Here is a 17081-nt window from a genome sequence, read left to right as displayed (position 1 = left end):
GTCTCCTCCCCCGTCCACGTCCCGCCCCGTCGCAGACCGGCGGCAATGAGAGCCAATGGCGGCCGCCCGCTGCTCCGACTCCCGCGCTGTGTGGCTGGGCCCCGCCCCGCCCCGGCCGCGGTCCCGCCCCCAGCCGCTGGCCAATGGCGAGCGCCGCTGCGTGAGGGCCGGCGGCGGCGGCGGCGGCGGGCGGGAGGTTCGGAGCGCGCGGCCGCCATGGAGGACTACGAGCAGGAGCTGTACGGGGTCGAGGACGACTTCCACAGCCAGTTCGCGGCCGAGCTCGAGGTGCTGGCCGAGCTGGAAGGTGGGCGCGCGAGGTCCTGCGGCGGGCGGCGGGCGGCCCGGGGCGGCGCGGGGCGGCGCTGTGACGCTCCCGCCCGCAGGGACCTCCGCGCGCCCGCGCCCCCCGACGCCCCGGGCCCCGCTGACCTTCGAGGAGGCCGTGGCCGGAGGAGAGGCGGTCCAGGCCCGCCCGGCCAGGGCTAGGAAGCGGCCGCTGGAGGCCGACGCCGGCAGCGAGCCGCCCCCCAGTACGTCCGGGCCGGGGGCGCGGGGCGGGGCGGGGCGCGGGGCGCGGCGGGGGCCTCCCTTCTGCCCGTCTCCGCAGCTCCCGAGGTCCGGCGGCCGCGGCTGCAGGCGGCCAAGAGGCTGAGCTTCGGGGAGGACGTGGAGGAGCCGCCGCCCGCCGACTCCCCGCCGGCGGGCATCACCCCGCCGCCGAGCCCCGAGGTCCCCGCCGAGCCGCGGGGCGACGGGTGCGTGCCGGGGGCGCGGGATCCCCACCCACCTGCCCCGGGGGCCGCGCGCGGGAGCCGGCAGCCCCTGAGGCCCACTCCGGCCCCTTCCAGGCCCTGCGGCGCCGCGGCCTCGGCCTCTCGCCGGCGCGTGCTGCGGCGGCCCCCCGTGCTGGAGGACTACGTCCACGTGACCTCCACGGGCGGCGACCGGGCCTTCCTGGTGCTGCGCGAGGACCCCGCGGGCACGGGGCTGCAGGTGCGTGGGCGCTGGGGGGGCTGCCCTGCAGGCCGGGAGGTCAGGGCCGCCCGGAGAGGGTGCCGGGCTTCACCTGCGGCCGGTGGGCCGGCCGCCTTCTCTTCCCGATCTCCACCTCGGCTCCCGTGGGCCCTGCCCGCGGGGTCCCTGCCTCACCAGGCCGTCTCCCCTCTAGCTCCCCTGGTGGGCGGGGGCGGGGCAGGGGGTGCCGCCTGGCCCCGCAGCGCTGGTGTGGGCAGTCCCGCGGCCGCGAGGGGAACTCGGGACCACCCTGCTGCCCCCGCAGAGCCCTCTCCTGGACGTGCGGTGGCGAGGCGGAGGCCGGCTGGACCTGCTGGGTGTGCCCCTCACCTCCCTGAAGGAGCAAGTGGACAGCGAGGTGGGGGCGCGGGGCCGGGGGGGGGGGTGTGGTGCTGGGCGCCGGGCCGTGCTGACCGCTCGCCGGTCTGTGTGTGCAGAGGCGACAGCGCGTGCTGCAGGAGGCCCAGCAGCTCCCGGATGCCCTGCACAGGTGACGGGGGGGGGGGCTCCCCGGGGGCTCCCCCAGGACCCTCCTGCTTCCTAGAGCGAGCCTCCGCCTGCGTGCCCGCGGGGGCCGAGGCCTGCGGCTCAGGACGCCCTGCCCTGCAGCCTGCGGCCCGAGGAGGGGGCGGCGCAGCCTGCCGGAGCCCCTGAGGAGCAGCCGGCCGCCGGCCAGGACGCCCAGCACTGCTTGTGGGTGGACGAGTTCACGCCGCAGTGCTACCGGGAGCTGCTCAGCGATGACGTGAGAGCGGGGCGGGGCGGGGGCGGGGCGGGGGTGAGAGCCGGGCGGGGCGGGGGCGGCCCCGGGCTCCCGCTGGGCTGCAGGGGCCAGTGGGGGCCGCTGCGGGGGGGGGGTCTCCTAGCCCACAGAGCAGCTGGCCCTCCTCGGATGTCCCTGGGGAGGGCCGGGTCCTGGTTGGAGTCCCATCTCGCCGCTCGCTGGCAGGTGTGTGGAGGTGGCCCTCGGCCGTCCTGAGCCACGGCGACCTGTCCTGTGTGCCAGGCCGGGAGCAGGGTCCTGGCTGCTGGGCCGCCCGGTGGTCCCGCAGGCCTGTCCTTGCCCTCCACAGTTCACCAACCGCTGCCTCCTCAAGTGGCTGAAGCTCTGGGACGCGGTCGTGTTCGGCCACGACAGGCCCCTGCGGAAGCCCCGGCCCAGCGTGGAGCCGGTCAGGGCCGGCAGGGAGGCCCCGGCGCCCGGCAAGTGGAAGAGCCACGAGCAGGTGCTGGAGGCCATGCTCGAGGCGGAGCTGGACGCGAGCCAGAGGCCCCGGCAGAAGGTGCGCCCGCAGCCCGGCACGAGGGTCGCCCCGCGCCGTGCCGCCAGCGCGGTCGGAACCGGAGTCGGTTCCGGTGAGCTGGGGGAAGCTGCGCCCCGCCCCGCGGCCCCAGCGGGCAGGTGGCTTCTGGGGAGGGCTTGCGGGTGCCAGCTGTGTCCCTCTCGGGTGCCTGGGCAGCGTTTCTGGTCTGGCGGGGTCCAGGGAGCAGCCAGGCTGGGGCCAGGCCCGGTGCTGGCCGGGCTTGGCGGAGGCTGTGTGGTCACCGGCCGCCTCGCCTGCCTCGGCTGCAGGTGGCCTTGCTGTGTGGGCCCCCGGGACTGGGCAAGACCACACTGGCGCACGTGATCGCTCGGCACGCCGGCTACTGCGTGGTGGAGATGAACGCCAGGTGAGCCAGGGGCCAGCCCGGCTCTCCCGCCTGTCCTAGCAGGTCCCGCGGGGCCGGGGGCGGGGCTTAGGCTCGGGCTCCCGGCGCCTGAGACCCCGCCCCGGCCCCTTTTTCAGTGACGATCGCAGCCCCGAGGCCTTCCGCACCCGCATCGAGGCCGCCACGCAGATGGAGTCGGTGCTGGGGGCCGGCGGGCGGCCCAACTGCCTGGTCATCGACGAGATCGACGGGGCGCCCACGGTGGGGCTCCTGGGCGTCCGGGGTGGCGGGCTGGGCGGCCCGGGCCCCGCTGACCTGGGCCTCTCCCTCCCGAAGGCGGCCGTCAGCGTCCTGCTGAGCGTGCTGAACCGCAAGGGCCCGCAGGAGCCGGGGCCGGGGCCGGGGCCGGGGGGCCGGCAGCGCCGAGGCGAGGGCGGCCTGTTGCTCCGGCCCGTCATCTGCATCTGCAATGACCCGTGAGTGGGGGGCTGTCCCGTCACGGGGCGGGGCCCGGCCTCCGGCCTTGCCTGTGCGCTGCCCACCACGCCCTCCTGCAGGTTTGCGCCGGCCCTGCGGCAGCTGAAGCAGCAGGCGCTCCTGCTGCACGTCCCCCCGACTCTGCCCGCCCGGCTGGTGCAGCGGCTGCAGGAGGTCAGACGGGGCCGCCGTCCCCCCCCCCCCCCGTCCCCCTCCGTCCCCAGCGGTGGGCCGGCTGTGGCGGCTGACCGGGCTGGGCTTCGGGGTGGGCGCTTCCCGGCCGGAGCTGCCTGCCAGTGGCCATGGGTGTGAGTGGGGCCGGGGGCTGCGCCTCACCAGCCCCCTCCCCTCAGATCTGTGTGCGGCAGGGCATGCGTGCGGACGTGGGCGCGCTGGCTGCTCTCTGTGAGAAGACGGACAACGACATCCGGGCCTGCATCAACACGCTGCAGGTGGGCGGGGCCGCGAGCGGGCTGAGCGGGCGGCAGGGCGCGGCAGCCTCTCACCCCCCCACCCCCCACCCCCCACCCCGTGTCCAGTTCCTGCACGGGCGGGGCCGAGAGCTGAGCGTGCGGGCCGTGCAGACCACCCACATCGGCCTCAAGGACCAGCGCAGAGGGCTGTTCTCGGTGTGGCGGGAGGTCTTTCAGCTGCCCCGCGCCCAGAGGTAGGCGGCGGGGCCGGGAGCCCGGGAGACCCAGAGCCGCCTCGGAGCCGACCCGGCCTCCAGCTTTGTCTCGGCTGTGTGGCCTTGTGGCCCGGGCTCAGGCTCTGGGAGCCCTGGGGGCCCCTAGCGGGCGGGGATGGGCCTGCCCCCCACGCCCCCACGCTGGGACACAGGGGTCTGCCCTGCGGGCTCCTGGGCCCCTGCGGTGCCCCTACGACAGCCCCCAGCCCAGGGCCCCGGCTTGGGGGCTTTCCAGAGGTCTGGGCGGGCAGCCCCGAGCGTGGGGGTGTGCAGATAGCACTCCGGGCCCCTCTGCCCCGCAGGCGCCATGTGGGTCAGGACCCCACGCTGCCGGCCCTCGGGCTCCTGCTGGGCGAGGGGGACGCGGGCGCCCTGCCCATGGCCTCACAGCGGTTCCACCGCGTCCTGCACGTCGCCACCTCCGCGGGCGAGCACGAGAAGGTGGTGCAGGTACTGCCCGGCTGCCGCCGGGGGGTGCGGGTGGCGCGGGGCCGCTCCAGGGGCTGCGGGGCCGGCGCGGGCACGTGCACTCTGGCCGAGCCGTGGCAAAGCCCCCCCCCCCCCTGAAAGCCCGGCTTAAGCAGCTTCGCGGCTGAGCGGCTTTGGATCAGAAGCGGGATCCGGGATCCGCCTCGCGGGAGGCGGCTGGTGGGCGGGGCTCCGGGCGGGCCCTGGGCCGCTGTCTGTGGCTGTCCCCCGGACCGTCGGGCTGGGGGGGGGCAGGGCCTGACTGCCGCCCGCGGCCTGCAGGGGCTGTTCGAGAACTTCCTGCGCCTGCGCCTGCGCGACTCCAGCCTGGGCACGGTGTGCGCCGCCCTGGACTGGCTGGCCTTCGACGACCTGCTGGGCCGGGCCGCCCACCACAGCCAGAACTTCCAGCTGCTGCGCTACCCCCCCTTCCTGCCCGTGGCCTTCCACGTGCTGCTGGCCGCCAGCCACGTGCCGCACATCGTCTTCCCCAGCAGCCAGCAGGAGGTGCGCCGCCCCGCCCCGCCCCACCCCTGCCGGCCCGCGAGGCGCTGGGGCCGGGCTGGCTCACCCTCTGCCCTAGGCCCAGAGCCGGACGACCCAGATGAGGAACCTGATCCAGACGCTGGTGTCCGGCATCGCCCCAGCCACCCGCAGCCGGGCCGCGCCCCAGGCCCTGGTCCTGGACGCCCTCTGCCTGCTCCTGGACATCCTCACCCCTAAGCTGCGCCCCGTGAGTGCCACGCGGGAGAGGGCGGGGCTCCCCTGGGGTCTGCTGCGGGGCCTGCTCAGCCCGCCCCTGGCTGCCCGCCTGCCCGCCCAGGTGAGCACACAGCTGTACAGCGCCCGCGAGAAGCAGCAGCTGTCCAGCCTGGTGGGCACCATGCTCGCCTACAGCCTCACCTACCGCCAGGAGCGCACGCCCGACGGGCAGTACGTCTACAGGCTGGAGCCGTGAGTGCCTGCACCTGGGGGGCTGGGGGGCGTGGTCACTGCTGCACTCCGGGGCCGGCGTCACCAGCCTCTGTCCCCAGGAGCGGCCCCCAGAGGACGCAGCCCCGCGCCCGGGGCTGGCGGTGGGTGGTGGGCGGTGGGGGTGGGGCCCCATCGATGTCCCCGTGCCCCGCCGCCAAGGCCGCAGCCCTGCAGCTGTCGCGGGAGGGCGCGTGGGCGGTGCCGGCGCGCTGAGCGGTGCCCCGGGCAGGAACGTGGAGGAGGTGTGCCGCTTCCCCGAGCTGCCGGCCCGCAAGCCCCTCACCTACCAGGCCAAGCAGCTCATCGCCCGCGAGATCGAGGTGGAGAAGATGCGCAGGGCCGAGGCCGTGGCCCGGGCTGCGGACAGCCCCCAGGTGAGCCCCCCGGGCGCGGCGCGGGCGGGGCAGGAAGTCCTGCCCAACAGCCCTCACCTAGCCCTCTTCCTGCAGGTGGACGGGGGTCCTCCAGGGAGTGGAGGGAGAGGGCTGCCGCGCCCCGCCCCCCGCGAGCAGCGGCTACAGCCCACTAGGAGGGCGATCCCCGAGGAGCAGGTGCGGGGCGGGGGCGGGGCCTGGGCTGCCCACGAGGAGGGCGATCCCCGAGGAGCGGGGGCGGGGCAGGGGCCGGGCCTGGGCTGCCCACGAGGAGGGCCATCGCCAGAGCAGGTGCGGGGGTGGGGGCGGGGCAGGGGCTGGGTCTGGGCTGCCCACGAGGAGGGCGATCCCCGAGGAGCGGGGGCGGGGCGGGGCAGGGGCCGGGCCTGGGCTCCCCACTAGGAGGACCATCGCCGGAGCGGGGGCGGGGTAGGGGCCGGGCCTGGGCTGCCCACGAGGAGGGCGATCCCCGAGGAGCGGGTGCGGAGCGGGGGGCCTGGGCTCCCCAGGAGAGGGCCTGCCGTGTGCAGGGCGGGGCGGGGGGCGGGCTCTGTCCAGCAGCCTCACGGCCCCTCCCTCTTCAGCCCGAGAGGGATTTCTTCGGACGCGTGGTGGTCAGGAGCGCGGCAGCAGGTGCAGGTGTGTGGGGGCCGTGGTGGGCGCGGGGAGTGCGGCCAGGCCCGCAATGACCGCGTGTCCCCGTGGCTCCCACAGAGAACGAGGCCCCCGACAAGGACGCGGCCGAGTGGCGCATGGGCACCGCGGTGGGCAGGAGCCAGGTCTGGTTCCGCTTCAACGAGGGCGTCTCCAACGCCGTGCGGCGCAGCCTGCACATCCGGGACCTGCTGTAGCCCCGCCCCGCCCCGCCCCGCCCCGCGTGCCCCCAGAGAACGGACCAGAGCGGTGCTTCCGCCGCCTTTATAAAAGCCGCGGCTCACAGGATGGCGCACTTGCCCTTCTCCACCCAGGGGTTGCTCTTCATCAGGTCGGGGTTCAGGAACGGGTCCTTGGGGACCCCGTCCTCGATCCACTTGAGGAGCCTGCGGGGGGCGGGGGCCGGGTGAGCGGGGGCTCCACGCTGGGGCGCCTGCCCGTCCCAGGGGTGGGGTCCTGGTCCCGTGCACGGGGCGCAGGCCAGCGTGGGCCCTTGGATGGACGGGGCGCAGGCCAGCGTGGGCCCGCACTCGGGTGGACGGGGCAGCGTGGGCCCTCACTCGGGGTGGACGGGGCAGCGTGTGCCCTCACTCGGGGTGGACGGGGCAGCATGGGCCCGCACTCGGGTGGACGGGGCAGCGTGTGCCCTCACTCGGGGTGGACGGGGCAGCGTGTGCCCTCACTCGGGGTGGACGGGCAGCGGGGCCCGCACTCGGGTGGACGGGGCAGCGTGGGCCCGCACTCGGGTGGACGGGGCAGCGGGGCCCGCACTCGGGTGGACGGGCAGCGGGGCCCGCGCTCGCGTGGACGGGGCAGCGGGGCCCGCACTCGGGTGGACGGGGCAGCGGGGCCCGCACTCGGGTGGACGGGCAGCGGGGCCCGCGCTCGCGTGGACGGGCAGCGCGGCACTCACTCGGGTATGGTCTTGGAGGACGCCTCCCGCTTGAAGGCCAGCTGGTGCCTGAGGCTCTCCACCTCCTTCTGCATCTGGGGCACGTCCCACTCCTCCATGGCGTCGGGGGCTTCCGCGGCGGCCAGCCTGGAGCTGGGGGCGCGGGGAGGCAACAGCCAGGGCTGCTGGAGGTGCCCCTCCCGCCTGTGCGTGCCCAGCACAAAAGGACAGCGGAGCCTGGGGGCCAGGCCGCCCCTGCCCACAGCCGAGCGGAGCCGCAGGCAGACGCCTGGAGTCCCCCGGGGCGCCCCTGCCCGCGGGGCTAATCAGCACACAACTTTCCATTCTCCTGCCTCCGGATGGGGGGGGGGCGGGGGGGCTGAGGCCGCTGGGAGCTCCCTGAGCCCTCCCCAGTCGGGGTCCACTTCCCACCCCGGTTGAGGTGGGGGCCAGCTGACGGTCTCTGATTTGCATCTGGGCAGAGCCCCGCCCCCACCCTGGGCTGGTGGATCCCGGGGCCAGGAGGATTTGGCTCCAATTTGCATGGGGTGGGGTGGCTGGGCTGTGCCGCTGAGGACCGGGGCACTGGGCAGTCCAGGACCTGGGCTGGGGTGGCCCCGGTGCCGGTGTCTCCCGGGACACCTGAGCACAACGGGGTCAAGTGGCAGGGTGGGGCTGCCGGGCCCAGGGGGACCCGTGCTGCAGTCCCCCCGGGAGGTGGGGGACCGGTGTTCTGTACTCTGGGGAGGTGGGCAGGGGCTGCAGGCGCTGGCACCGCATTGGGGGGGCATCCCGGGCTGGGAAGGGGCCCCTCTCCTGCAAGGTTCTCGGGGGAGGGCCCAGGATCTGGTCACGTGGGAGCCGCCCGAGGGGTCAGCGGGGTGAGCGGCTTGGGGAGAGGGGCAGGTTCCCGGGGGGTGATGGGCAGCACACGGGGGACGTGCAGACTCGCATTTCGGCACTCTGGACAGCCGTCTAGTCTGGACAGCCGCGAGGGTGGGAGGCCTCGTCTGCAGCCCCAGCCCTGCCTGCGAGCAGCCGCTACTGCCGGAGCCCTCCAGGCCCCTCTGCCAACGCACACGGCGGAGCCCTCCAGGCCGCCCTGCGGACGCACACGGCGGAGCCCTCCAGGCGCCCTGTGGACGCACACGGTGCGGCGGGCACGGGGCCCCATCAGCTCCTGCACACAGGGCAGCTCCCCTCCGTCCTGTGGACTGGGCTGGGTAAATGGGGGGGTCCCCCAGTCCCCACTTCCTTCTCAGCACCTTACCTTGGAGTGACAGTGAGAGCAGACGATGAGCCGGTGCGGCGAGGGGGCAGCGGCGGCTGAGTGTGTGCACCGACTGGCTGGCCAGGCAGGCAGAGCCCTGGCAGGTGCCCCGCCCACTCCGCCACCTGGGGCCCTGGCACCGCCCCGCGGCTCGGCCGGGCACACTGCCAACCTCTGATGGGACATGCGGCCCAGGGATCCCCAGTGGGGCCCGGTCTCAGCCGGGTGAGGGGCTTCCTGGGTGGCGTCGAGTGCCTCCTCGGCCACCTCGGAGAGCAGGGACGGGGTCAGGATCTGTCTGTGTGGCCTCTGCAGCTGACAGCATGTGGGAGGTCTGTGATGTCCAGTGACGGGCATCTTGGGCCAGGAGGCCTTGCTGGGTGTGTGGCTCCCTGTCCCGGCCTCCTGCTCCGATCCGGGGCTGGGCTGGGGCTGGGCAGCTGGGCAGCTGTGCCGGGAGGTGCGCAAGCTGCTGGGTCTGCCCCGTTGGTGTGAGCGAGCTGTGGCCGGAAGCCTGGGGGGCTCTGGGGCTCCACGTGTCAGCGCCCACCCAGAGCTGAGGGCCCAGGCTGGTCTGTGGACAGGCCCCCTCTCCCACGCTCCTGCCCACGGGGCCCTCGGGGATGTGTATGCCAGGCTGTATCCTGGCTGGGGGCCCCAGGCAGCAACAGGGGCCTCAGGGGGCAGCGCCAAGCTCCCGGGTGCAGCCCACCTGGGGCTCGGCCCAGAACCCTGCAGGGGTGGCCCTCGAGCCCCCGTCCCCTGCAGCGAGGCTGTGGAACGGGGTCACCTTGCCTCCCGGGGCTTGATGGATCAGGACGTGCTCTGGAACTGGGGCACATCAGGGAGCGCAGGGATTATTTTTGTTATGGATTTAGGAGGTGGGGAGCTTAAAGCGACCTCAGGCAGATGGCAGCCCCTCCGGTGGGGTGGGGGTGGACACTGCCCTGGGCAGAGAGCAGCCGAGGGGCGGGACGTGCAGGTGCCTCTGGTCCGGGGGTGGCAGCAGCATCTGTTTCCTGGGTGGGTCCATGGGACACCTGGGCAGTGCGCAGACTGTCCAGCGCGCTGCCCCCTCCCCAGGTGGCCAGGACATGGTGTGGGGAGGTTGGCCCTGGGACCACTGGACGTTTAGGCTGTGATGCAGCCGTGGGTGAACCCGGCCCCGGGCTGGTGGGAACCCCCAGCTGGGGGTGTCCGTGCAGTGGCCGCACCAGCTCCAGGGTGGCGCCTGGTCCCTCTGCCCCGGTGGCATGGCTCATAGTCACGGCCACAGCGTGCTCCTGTGCCAAGGGCTGAGACCACGTGTCCACAGTGGGGGGCCTCTCCTCACCTTCCCAGCCAGGCTGGGCTGGACCCCCAACACGCCCAGGCCCAGAGGGAGGCCTGGGGGTGTACTGTCCGTGCCTGGCGCAGCAGAGAACCCGCTCTGGCTGACCGCTGAGGCTGCGAGTAGTCAGGTCGCTAACGGGGCCTCTGGCCTAGAAACGGCTGCCCTGGCCTGGGGTCCAACGCCCCCAGCCCGGCCTTTGGGAAGCACACAGGCCTGGGCTCTGTCCGAAACCGAGCCAGGACCATGGCCTCTCCAGGGCCCCTGGGGGTGTGGACGGGAAGTCCCTGCTGCCTACGCCGGGCTGACCGCGGTGGAGGGAGCCGCCCTGGCCCCTGGCGGGCGGTGCTCGCGGGTCCCCGTTCCCACGTGGTGGCACTGAGCGAGCCCGCAGAGCAAACACAGGGGCTGCGTTTCGCCGGTGAACGGGGACGAGCCGGCCGGGAAGGATTTTCGGTCACTCGGGCTCGCGGAGCGCGGGGAGGCCGCGCGCGGGTCTCCGCCAGGTGCCTGCGACGGCCGGGCCGGGCTGCAGCCCGGAGCTCCACCAGGTCTCCCGCGTGGGTGCGGGGCCCGCGCTCGGGAGCCACCGTGGCCTGCAGTTAGCGGGGCCCGAGGCGCGGTCCCCAGGATTGACCAGGCTCGGGGACGCACCCACGCCCCTCCGCGTCAGTCCACCTTGGGCGTCGCTTCCGGGAGGCTGGCGGAGGGCGGGGCGGCCCGAGGACCCGCCTCGTGACGTCAGCGCGCCGAGGCGCCATCTTGGGGGCGGGCGGCGGGGTCCGGGGGGCCATAGTTGGGTCGGGCACTGGTCACGAGACTCACGTGGGCACTTCGAGCCCCGGCGCTGCGGTCTGGGGCTCGCGGGCCTCACGCGTGAAGTACGTAGAGTGCGAACGCGGTGCGAGGCCAGGTAGCCTGGTGGACGTCCGGAACCCCGGTTTGGCCCTGTTCCAAGCCTTGCGCGCGTTCTCGCCCCTTCCACAACTCTGCCCGGAAACCAAGCCTGGAGGGGGCGGGGCCGGCGGTGTGGAGGCGGGGTCAGGGGCGTGGTGTGTGGGCGTGGTCGGGCGGGGCTGGGCGCGGTGGACTGCCCTCCGCTCTGGCCCAGGTGTGTGCGAGGCGTGGGCTTGGGTCGGGCGGGCAGGGTCCACCAGCAGGGTTTCCGGGCTGCCTCGCCGGGCGTGCAGCCGTGAGATGGGCTCTTTGGGGTCGCGGCCGGCATCCAGGGCTCCAGGCGTAGGGGCGTGCGGCTGCCGCCTGAAGCGCTCTCCTGGGCGTCTTCCCCGTGCGTGAGTCTGCAGGTGGACACGTGTCGTGGACCCTCCTTTCCCGAGAGACTTCTGGAAACCAGGCGACCCCCGGAGCAGCTCGGGGGCCGCGGGGCGAGAGGCCCGGAGCACCGGGGCTGCCGCTTGGCCCCTCTCGCCATGGAGAGCAAGGACGTCGGGCGGAAGCGGCCGCCCTAGGCCCCCGGGTCCACCCCGGGTACCTGGCTCCCGTGCGGGGGAGAGACCTGGCCGCGAGCCGAATCCCGCGCCCGGCTGCAGCGCGCGCCCTCGCCAGCAGGCGGCGCCGCGGGCCGCGAAGGGGCCTGGTCCCTCTCGCCCGTGGGCCGGGAGTGGCGAGCGCTCGCCTGCGTGGCCGGACCCGCGTCTGCGTTCGGACCTTCTCACCGAGAAGCAACGCCCTGCGTGGGACTTACCACAATATTCGGTCCATTTGAGAGAATCTCCCGTCCCCAAAGCCTGCAGCGGCCAGGGCTGGGCCAGGGCATGGCCCGGGGCCCGGAGCTCTGCGCGGTCTCCCGCCTGGGGCAGGAATTCCCGGGTGCTAGTGCGGCTGCTGCCCTGAGCCCCCCACTCGGGTGCAGGGGCCCAGGCACTGGGGCGTCTCCACTGCCTTCCCAGGCCATCAGTGGGGAGCTGGACGGGATGTGGGCAGTGCCCGCTGTGCTGAGGACAGAGCTGTGTCGGGTGTCCTGGGAGCAGGGTCCCTGCCCAGCTCGGCGGCCGTCCTGGGTGCAGCTGGGCCCTGGGAACCTGGGGGCAGAGGAGGCAGCGCTGGCCACGTCTCCAGCCAGGTGGCCCGTGACTGGGCATGGGCCCCTGGGGAGAGACCCCCGTGGTGGCCCTGAAGCCCCCCTCCCAGGACCAGTCATGCTGTCATTCAGGGGGCGCCCCTGCCAGGGTCCAGGAGTGCCTGGCCACTGCCAAGCCTCACCCCTGCTCGGCTCTGCTCACCTGGGTGCCCCAGCCTGGCCCCTCCTGCTGGCACGGGCTGCCTGCACCCACCCGTCTCCAGCAGCCGCCGAGGGCACAGCAAGGCCAGTGACGCCCATGGACCGCAGACCTGCAGCGGCCTGGTCACTGCCCCGGAGCTCAGAGCCCCTGGGCAAGAGGCGGGGGACGTGCAGAGGGGAGGCAGGCTCTGCCGTGTGGGCAGGCGGGCTCACCAGGGCTGCCCGGGCGGGTCTGGTTTTGGCTCTGTTTTTAAAGAATTATTTTTCTGTTCATTTGAAAGAGAGACAGAGAGAGGCCTTCCATCCGCTGGGCCAGGCTGGAGCCAGGAGCGTCCTCCGGGTCTCCCACGCGGGTGCGGGGGCCCAGGGACTTGGGCTGCCTTCCTCTGCTTCCCCCGGCCATAGCAGGGAGCTGGACCGGAAGTGGAGCAGCTGGGTCTCGAACCCGCGGCCAGGTGGGACGTCAGCACTGCAGGCGGCGGCCCAGTTTTGTTTTTCTGAGGCGTCTCTGGCCTCGGAGTCGGGGGACAGGTGCAGGCTCCTGGTGTTTGGGTTTGGCTGGTGTCTGCCCCCCAGTGCCCCCACCCTTGCAGGGAGAGCGGGGGAGGGGTGAGGAGTGCGTGGTGAGTTCCCGTCGCCAGGGGAGGCTCCAGCTGCTCGGGGGGAGGGGGTGTGGCCACTGCAGAGGCGGGACAAAGGCCAGCAGGGTCACTGCAGGTGGGGTTAGGACATTGGCCTGGGCTGGGGTGAGGCACGGATGGGGGCACAGCCTGGAGCCAGGAACCCGAGGGGTGGGGGACAGCTGTGGCCGCTGCCTGCCCACGCCTGCCTCGCACCACAGGCGCAGCCCCGCCCACGCGGTGACCACAGCCTCCCGGTGAGCGGGGCGCCCCCGCCCCCGTGGACCTCGGCACACCCTGGCTCCGGGCCGGGCTGTGGGCTGGGAGGCTTCGCGCCTCCTGTATGCTGCAGACCTGGGGACGTTTCCACACACGCGTGTCCGCGGAGGCCATCGTGGAGCCGTGCGTGGGCCCTGCCGTGTGCAGAGACGTCCACTCGCCGGGGGAGGCCTTGGCCCCTGTGCGGGGCGCGGTGTGTCTGGGGCAGGATTTAGGGCCGCAGGGGGCTTGCGTCTGGATGTTTGGCCGGGGCGCCCCCTGGTGGTGTCCAGCCGCCCCGGCCGTTCCTGGTGCCCAGGGCAGTGCTGGCTGGCGCTGTCTTCTGACCAGAGACCCAGGAGCAGGGCCGGCGCTTTGGCGTGGCAAGCAGGCTCGGGCTCCACCCGCGGGCCGGCCCCCACCCCGCCGTAACACTGTCACTACCTCAGGCGAATGGATAAAGCAGCTTACAAATAAACGAGCCAGGAGCTGGATGAAGAGCTGCGGTCCCCTGGCGTCCAGGTGTGCAGCAGGACCCACGGTCACTGCGCCTGACCCAGAGGGCTGTGTCCCTCCCTGGGGACGCGGGGGACACTCAGGCGGCCGGGGGCACGCGCGGAGGACAGACACACAGGCGGCCGGGGGCACACGCAGGGGACACACAGGCGGCCGGGGGCACACGCGGGGGACACTCAGGCAACTGGGGGCACACGCGGGGGACACACAGGTGGCCGGGGGCACACGCGGGGGACACTCAGGCAACTGGGGACACACGCGGGGGACACACAGGCGGCCGGGGGCACACGCGGGGGACACTCAGGCAACTGGGGGCACACGCGGGGGACACACAGGCGGCCGGGGGCACACGCGGGGGACACTCAGGCAACTGGGGGCACACGCGGGGGACACACAGGCGGCCGGGGGCACACGCGGGGGACACACAGGCGGCCGGGGGCACACGCGGGGGACACTCAGGCAACTGGGGGCACATGCGGGGGACACACAGGTGGCCAGGGGCACATGCGGGGGACACACAGGCGGCCGGGGGCACACGCGGGGGACACTCAGGCAACTGGGGGCACACGCGGGGGACACACAGGTGGCCGGGGGCACACGCGGGGGACACTCAGGCAACTGGGGGCACACGCGGGGGACACACAGGCGGCTGGGGGCACGCGTGGGAGACTCCATGTCCTGAGGGGGAGGGGCAGAGCCCATCACGGCCTTGGACTCTGCTCAGAGTCGAGGGGCGGAGCCTGGCCCACGCTGGCCGCGGTCACTGCACCTGTTCTCCCTGCGGGCCGCGGCAGCTGGCCTTCCCCTCCGGGAGTGAGGTCAGCTGTGTGGACCGTGGCAGTGTGTCCCGTGCGGGTGGGGTCACGTGTGCACAGGTGTGTCTAGGTGCGGGCGTGCACGTGTGTGCACCGTGTATCTCCGTGTGTGTGGACATGTGTGTGCATGCGTGTGGACAGTGTGGTATCCCTGCTGTGTACGCAGGCGGGCCCTCCGCACCTCGGATGAGGAACAGCCCTGACACTGGGGGGCTGCTCTGGGGCCCCATCACCGCCCCCCAGGCCCTCCCTGGTGGGGCCGGGTGAGCAGTGGGCGGTCGGCACACCCACGCCCTCCTCCCTGCACCGACGATGCCGCGTGTGGACGTGGGCTTCTGCCGGTCAGCCTGGGTCAGTCTGTGCACGAGGCGGGGCCTCCTGGCCTCACGTCAGTGAGCTCACCTCAGCAGGGTGGCCGAGAGGTGGGGCTGGGCTGGGGCCCGGGTGTCCATGAGGGGTTGGAGTCTGGGTGTCCGTGTGGGGCTGGGGTCCAGGTGCCTGTGTGGGGTTGGGGCCTGGGTGTCCGTGTGGGGCTGGGGCCCGGGTGTCCATGAGGGGTTGGAGTCTGGGTGTCCGTGTGGGGCTGGGGTCCGGGTGCCTGTGTGGGGTTGGGGCCTGGGTGTCCGTGTGGGGCTGGGGCCCGGGTGTCCATGAGGGGTTGGAGTCTGGGTGTCCGTGTGGGGCTGGGGTCTGGGTGTCCGTGAGGGGTTGGGGTCCGGGTGTCCGTGAGGGGTTGGGGTCCGGGTGTCCACGAGGGGCTGGGGTCTGGGTGTGCTTGTGGGGTTGTGGCCCGGGTGTCCGTGTGGGGTTGGGGTCCGTGTGGGGTGGGGGTCCGGGTGTCTGTGTGGGGTGGGGGCCCGGGTGTCCGTGTGGGGTTGGGGTCCATGTGGGGCTGGGGTCCGGGTGTCCGTGTCACTCGAGGGTGTGGATTGCGTCCCTGTATTTCAGTCGTGCGTCTGCTGGGTGGAGTGGGGCCTGCTCTGGGTGGTGGTTCCTGGTGCAGGACCCTCTGTCAGCACCTCTTTCTCTGTCCAGCGGGTCAGGGTCAGGGCCCTGTGGCCTGGCACAGGGCGTGGCCGTCGCCCCACATCCTGTCCAGCCCTGCAGATGCCCCTGTCCCGGGGCGGCCTCGCCTGTGTGGCCCTGCAGGGTCACGGCTTCCTGTGGCTTCCCTGGGGCCCGGCTGTCCCAGGCGGGTCACTCCTGTAGGGTAGGGGGTTCCTTTTGTCCTGACCCCTGCAGAGTTTAGGACCTGGGTGCTGTGTTCACCGCGTCCTCAGAGGGACTGCAGACAGGGTCGCTAGCAGGCGCGGCTCCGGCACCCACACGGGCGCCCCGCCCCGCCCCCTGCAGGTGCGCCACCGCCCTCCCTGCCTTGCCTGCACGCTGCGGTCACGCGAGGCTCTGGGCGCCTCCCGGTGCCGCTGACCGCGCGGTCTCGCCCCTGCCCACCTCCCGGCCCCGCGTGGTGATGGCCACGTCGCTCTCACTCGTGCCCAGTCCCCTCGCGTCCCTGGTGCTGTGCATTGTGGGTGATGCCGAGGGGGAGGGCGGCCCGGCGGGCGCAGGTGCCGCGTGTGGGGGTGAGGGGCCCTCGGCAGTGCTGGTGCTGTGCCTGGTCAGCTCGGACCCTCTGCCCCGCCCCGCTCGGGTTGTGCCGGCCCCGGGGTCACTTCTGCCCTTGCCCGGGTGGGCTTGCCGTGTGAGCCGTGGGGGTGGCTTTGGCCGTGCAGTCTCACCTCAGTGGCTGGTGGGGGGTGTGTGCCCAGGGGGTGGGGGTCCCAGCCCCAGGGGAGCCCCAGAGGCCCGGGACGCCCCAGATGCTGTGCAGTGAAAACCCGCATCCCACCGAGTCACCCCCTGCCGGCGGCTCGCAGACCCCCGCAGGTCAATCGAGCCCCGGAAGGGCCGGCGACCCTGGGGGTGAACCCGGGCACCCGTGTGACCTGGGGGACCCGTGGTTTCCCCGCCGTGGGGAGGCAGCGGAGGTGGGGTGCCAGTGGGTCTGGCTGCAGGGAGCGAGGGCCAGGGGCCCGGGGTGGGGGACAGTCCACAGTGACCCTGCAGCCTCACTCAGTGACACCAGGGGGCGCTGCAGCCCGCAGGACGAGGCGGGGCTCCGGCTGTGGGTCCAGGGCCGCCCCTCCTCAGCCACATCCGTCTGTCTGTGCACCTGCGGCTGTCCGGATGGCACGGGGTGGGGAGGACCAGGCCGGCACCGTCTTCGGCCCACTTCCGGGCGGCCCTGGCCCTGTGAGTGGGCCTCCGCTGACCCCCTCCCGTGTCCCTCAGCCCTGACACCCCCCCCCCCCCAGCAAATCCCCCTCCTCAGATGTCCCCGTGCCCCTGGCTCTGCCTGCAGACAGCTGGGCCCTGTGACAGCGCCGCAGGGGTGGTGGGGAGAGGAGTGCCCCACCCACCGCCCACGAGGCACCGCCCCCGCCACGCCCACCGCCTATCACCCCTTCGTGCCTTGGACGATGGCCCAGACTTGAGTTGGGGTCTGCAGTGGGCAGCGGGGGACAGCAGGGTCCTCAGACCAGGAGGCTGTGGACGAAGGCACCTGCCTGGGGGGGGGGGTGCCGTGGGGCTGGGGAGGGGGTGGCAGCCCCAGGGAAGCTGTGACCCCTCCTCAGCTAGGTGTGGGTAAGGGGCAGGGACCCCAGGGCGGGGCCAGAGCGCAGGGCCAGCCCCTTGTTGCCACTGGCACCGCCACCGCCAGGTTCTCGTGGCCACGCCCCCAGGGGTCCCCGAAGCCTGGCCCCCGGCCGCGTCCCTGGGCTGTGTGTGGGGGTTCTGTGGCCCCACCTGCAGGGGCAGCCGGGGAGCAGGTGC

General features: G+C 73.7%; 2 protein-coding genes across 2 annotated transcripts; one reads left to right on the top strand and one right to left on the bottom strand.

Annotated features, from left to right (window-relative positions):
• Positions 1-49: 49 nt before the first annotated feature.
• CHTF18 (chromosome transmission fidelity factor 18) lies at positions 50-6591 on the top strand. The gene is made up of 22 exons (XM_051841459.3): positions 50-307; positions 387-533; positions 611-758; positions 852-996; positions 1283-1375; positions 1455-1507; positions 1627-1762; positions 2091-2300; positions 2591-2688; positions 2805-2928; positions 3004-3143; positions 3225-3318; positions 3498-3596; positions 3684-3811; positions 4135-4282; positions 4583-4807; positions 4884-5033; positions 5124-5254; positions 5505-5649; positions 5725-5826; positions 6234-6288; positions 6364-6591. Exons 1-22 carry the CDS (start codon positions 217-219, stop codon positions 6498-6500), a joined length of 2799 nt encoding a protein of 932 aa, XP_051697419.2. The 5' UTR covers positions 50-216; the 3' UTR covers positions 6501-6591.
• Positions 6554-10787, bottom strand: GNG13 (G protein subunit gamma 13). The gene is made up of 3 exons (XM_051841462.3): positions 8466-10787; positions 7217-7348; positions 6554-6689 (listed from the first exon to the last, which is right to left on the bottom strand). Exons 2-3 carry the CDS (start codon positions 7312-7314, stop codon positions 6584-6586), a joined length of 204 nt encoding a protein of 67 aa, XP_051697422.1. The 5' UTR covers positions 7315-7348; positions 8466-10787; the 3' UTR covers positions 6554-6583.
• Positions 10788-17081: the final 6294 nt, after the last annotated feature.

The sequence above is a fragment of the Oryctolagus cuniculus genome, chromosome 19 (assembly GCF_051225735.1).
Source record: "Oryctolagus cuniculus isolate XC-2025 breed Fujian yellow rabbit chromosome 19, ASM5122573v1, whole genome shotgun sequence".
In the NCBI taxonomy this organism is placed as follows: Eukaryota; Metazoa; Chordata; class Mammalia; order Lagomorpha; family Leporidae; genus Oryctolagus; species Oryctolagus cuniculus.
This window is presented reverse-complemented; position numbering and strand designations above follow the sequence as displayed.